At 38.1% G+C, this 2,500-nt stretch overlaps 1 protein-coding gene across 12 annotated transcripts in view; it reads right to left on the bottom strand.

The window, feature by feature from the left end:
* Positions 1-2,500, bottom strand: part of LOC135100769 (uncharacterized) — a 95,857-nt gene that overhangs the window by 46,934 nt on the left and 46,423 nt on the right. For all 12 annotated transcript variants that reach the window (XM_064004062.1, XM_064004061.1, XM_064004054.1 and 9 more), the window contains one exon: positions 684-871. In XM_064004062.1, the coding sequence (XP_063860132.1) occupies positions 684-871 (188 nt within the window). The remainder of the gene's footprint in view (positions 1-683; positions 872-2,500) is intronic.

The following is a 2,500-nucleotide window of genomic DNA, read 5'->3' as shown; positions in this document are numbered from 1 at the left end:
TATATATATATATATATATATATATATATATATATATATATATATATATATATATATATATATATATATATATATATATATATATATATATATATATATATATATATATATATATATATAATTTTTTAGTAGCATTTACTTAGCGCAACGAGACATCTGCAAGCCAAACATTTCATGAAAAAAAAAAAAAAGTCTATTAAGATTGGTTCTCACCGAAGACACTTGGCAAAAGTTACATATTCACACCGTACATGCATACACGGTGATAAAAGCTCACGACTAAAAATGTACAGTTGTCCCAAGTACTGATATCACCGATTCCAGTGAATTTTATATTTGTAAATCGAAGAGGATTATTGAATTACGCATAGACCAAGAAATGGGGATGTGATATGTGAAGACAGCTACCAGACTGCTTTTTTGTTTGAATGATTTTGTAGAATATGACATCACCGGCTTGGGTAACTGTACATTATTCGAGACAATAACTTTCATAGGCTGACAGACATTGCAGTGTGTAGATGACCTGCGTGATGAACTAAAAAACTGGGACAATAGGCAAAGTATCTGCAGGAACGCCCTCGCGCACTCTGCACACGAACACGTAAGTGATCTGCCCATAGCAACAAGAACTATACTAGCGGAAAATAGGACGAGCAGGCACAAAAATGACCTCTCCTCACACTCAGTGGACCAACGATACAGCTCCCTCTCCAGTTCCGGTACGGGGCGGCTTGCAAAGAGAGAGGCCCATCGGTCCACGAGGCTGTCACACACGCGGCCGAGGGCAGGCAAGTGAGGGACCAGCGGGCCATGGCGCAGCAGCCGGCGATTCATGATAGTGCGGTACTTCCTCCACTCCTCTCCATCCCTGCAGGATGAGACAAACGAGTCACTAAGACGCTACGTTTGTTATAATAACAACAACGACAACAATAACTACTACTACTACTACTACTACTACTACTACTACTACTACTAATAATAATAATAATAATAATAATAATAACAATACCACTACCACTTTTCTTCACTACTATACTGCTATATTACTATACATGCATGTGTGTAATGTTATACTCTACCTTTTTGACTTGGATGGAAACAAGTTACCACAAAATATCCTTCCAACAAGTGGTGATGGTAATGAGTCTCTCAACCAACACTCACATAAAGAAGAGTCCTCGCTGCACCTGGCGGTCCTTGTTATACAGCAGCCACGCCTCTGGGATGTAGTGCTGCGGGTGCTCACCTTCAGCCGCGAACACCTTCCTGATGGCGTCCGGTTCGGACACAAATACCATTTCCATGCCAAAGACTTTTTCCTTGAACACGCCACCAAGCTCCCGGTGTCGCGCAGTGATATATGTGTGATATTGCTCTACGCCCCCGGCTGCGAACAGGTCCATTACAGTTCCTATCAACGGATAACCAGAAGGAGTTGGTACTTCTACATAACTCTTCACAACGGGAGGTCGTGGGGCGCCCTGCTGCGAGGGCGAGAGGTCTTCCTCTGTAGAAGTGAGTGACGCGCTGTGTCTGTAGTGAGCCACTCTAGCCAGCGATCCCAAGCAGCTAAGGTGACGCCTAAGAAGGGAGTTAATGGCAGCATTTGGCATGGTCGGCCTATATAAATCAACTGTCTGAACAGTTTCAGAGGTCACACAGGCTCATGAAAAAGGAATCCGAGGGACAAACGTATTCAGTCCTCTCCGCACAGAGGTTAAGAGCGAACTGTCGGGTGTGATCAGACTCAGCCACTTGCTGTGGAGCGAGGCCTCGGAGATGGGAATGGTATGCCCATCCCGCATGTTTTCTTGTTACGCCATCGATTCTTTCATAAACTGACGACACTCACCTCGGAACAATAGCAGTGGTTGAAGATGACATACGCATATTCTAGAGCAGTGGCTCCCAAACTGGGGATAACAGAACTTTTTTTTTTTTTCGGAGGAAATGGATGGATGACAGAAAAAAAAAATTAAGAATTCTGGATATGAAGAAAACATTGTGTTATGCAACATGTATATGATATGGCCAATGTATATGAATGTATAGGACTAGGACAAGATGTTTTAGGAAGGAAATTGCGTGTTACGTGACATCTTCATGACACAGCCAGTGTATATGTGTAAGAATGTGCAGCAGGAAAAAAGAAAATGTTTCTCTGAAAAAAATTGTCATGACATTAATTCAAACATTAAAGCATTACATTTTATTATTATTATTATTATTATTATTATTATTATTATTACTATTATTATTATTTATTTATCTACTTATATATATATATATATATATATATATATATATATATATATATATATATATATATATATATATATATATATATATATATATATATATATATATATATATATATATATTTTTTTTTTTTTTTTTTTTTTTTTTTCCTTTTTTTTTTTTTTTTTTTTTTTTTTTTTTTTTTTTTTACTGTCCTATGCGCGAGGATACATTAATTTCTCAAAAGCTTCCGGAA

Source organism: Scylla paramamosain, chromosome 5 (genome assembly GCF_035594125.1).
Source record: "Scylla paramamosain isolate STU-SP2022 chromosome 5, ASM3559412v1, whole genome shotgun sequence".
Lineage (NCBI taxonomy): Eukaryota > Metazoa > Arthropoda > Malacostraca > Decapoda > Portunidae > Scylla > Scylla paramamosain.
Note: the sequence above shows the minus strand (reverse complement) of the source record. Positions and strands in the feature narration are given on the sequence as shown.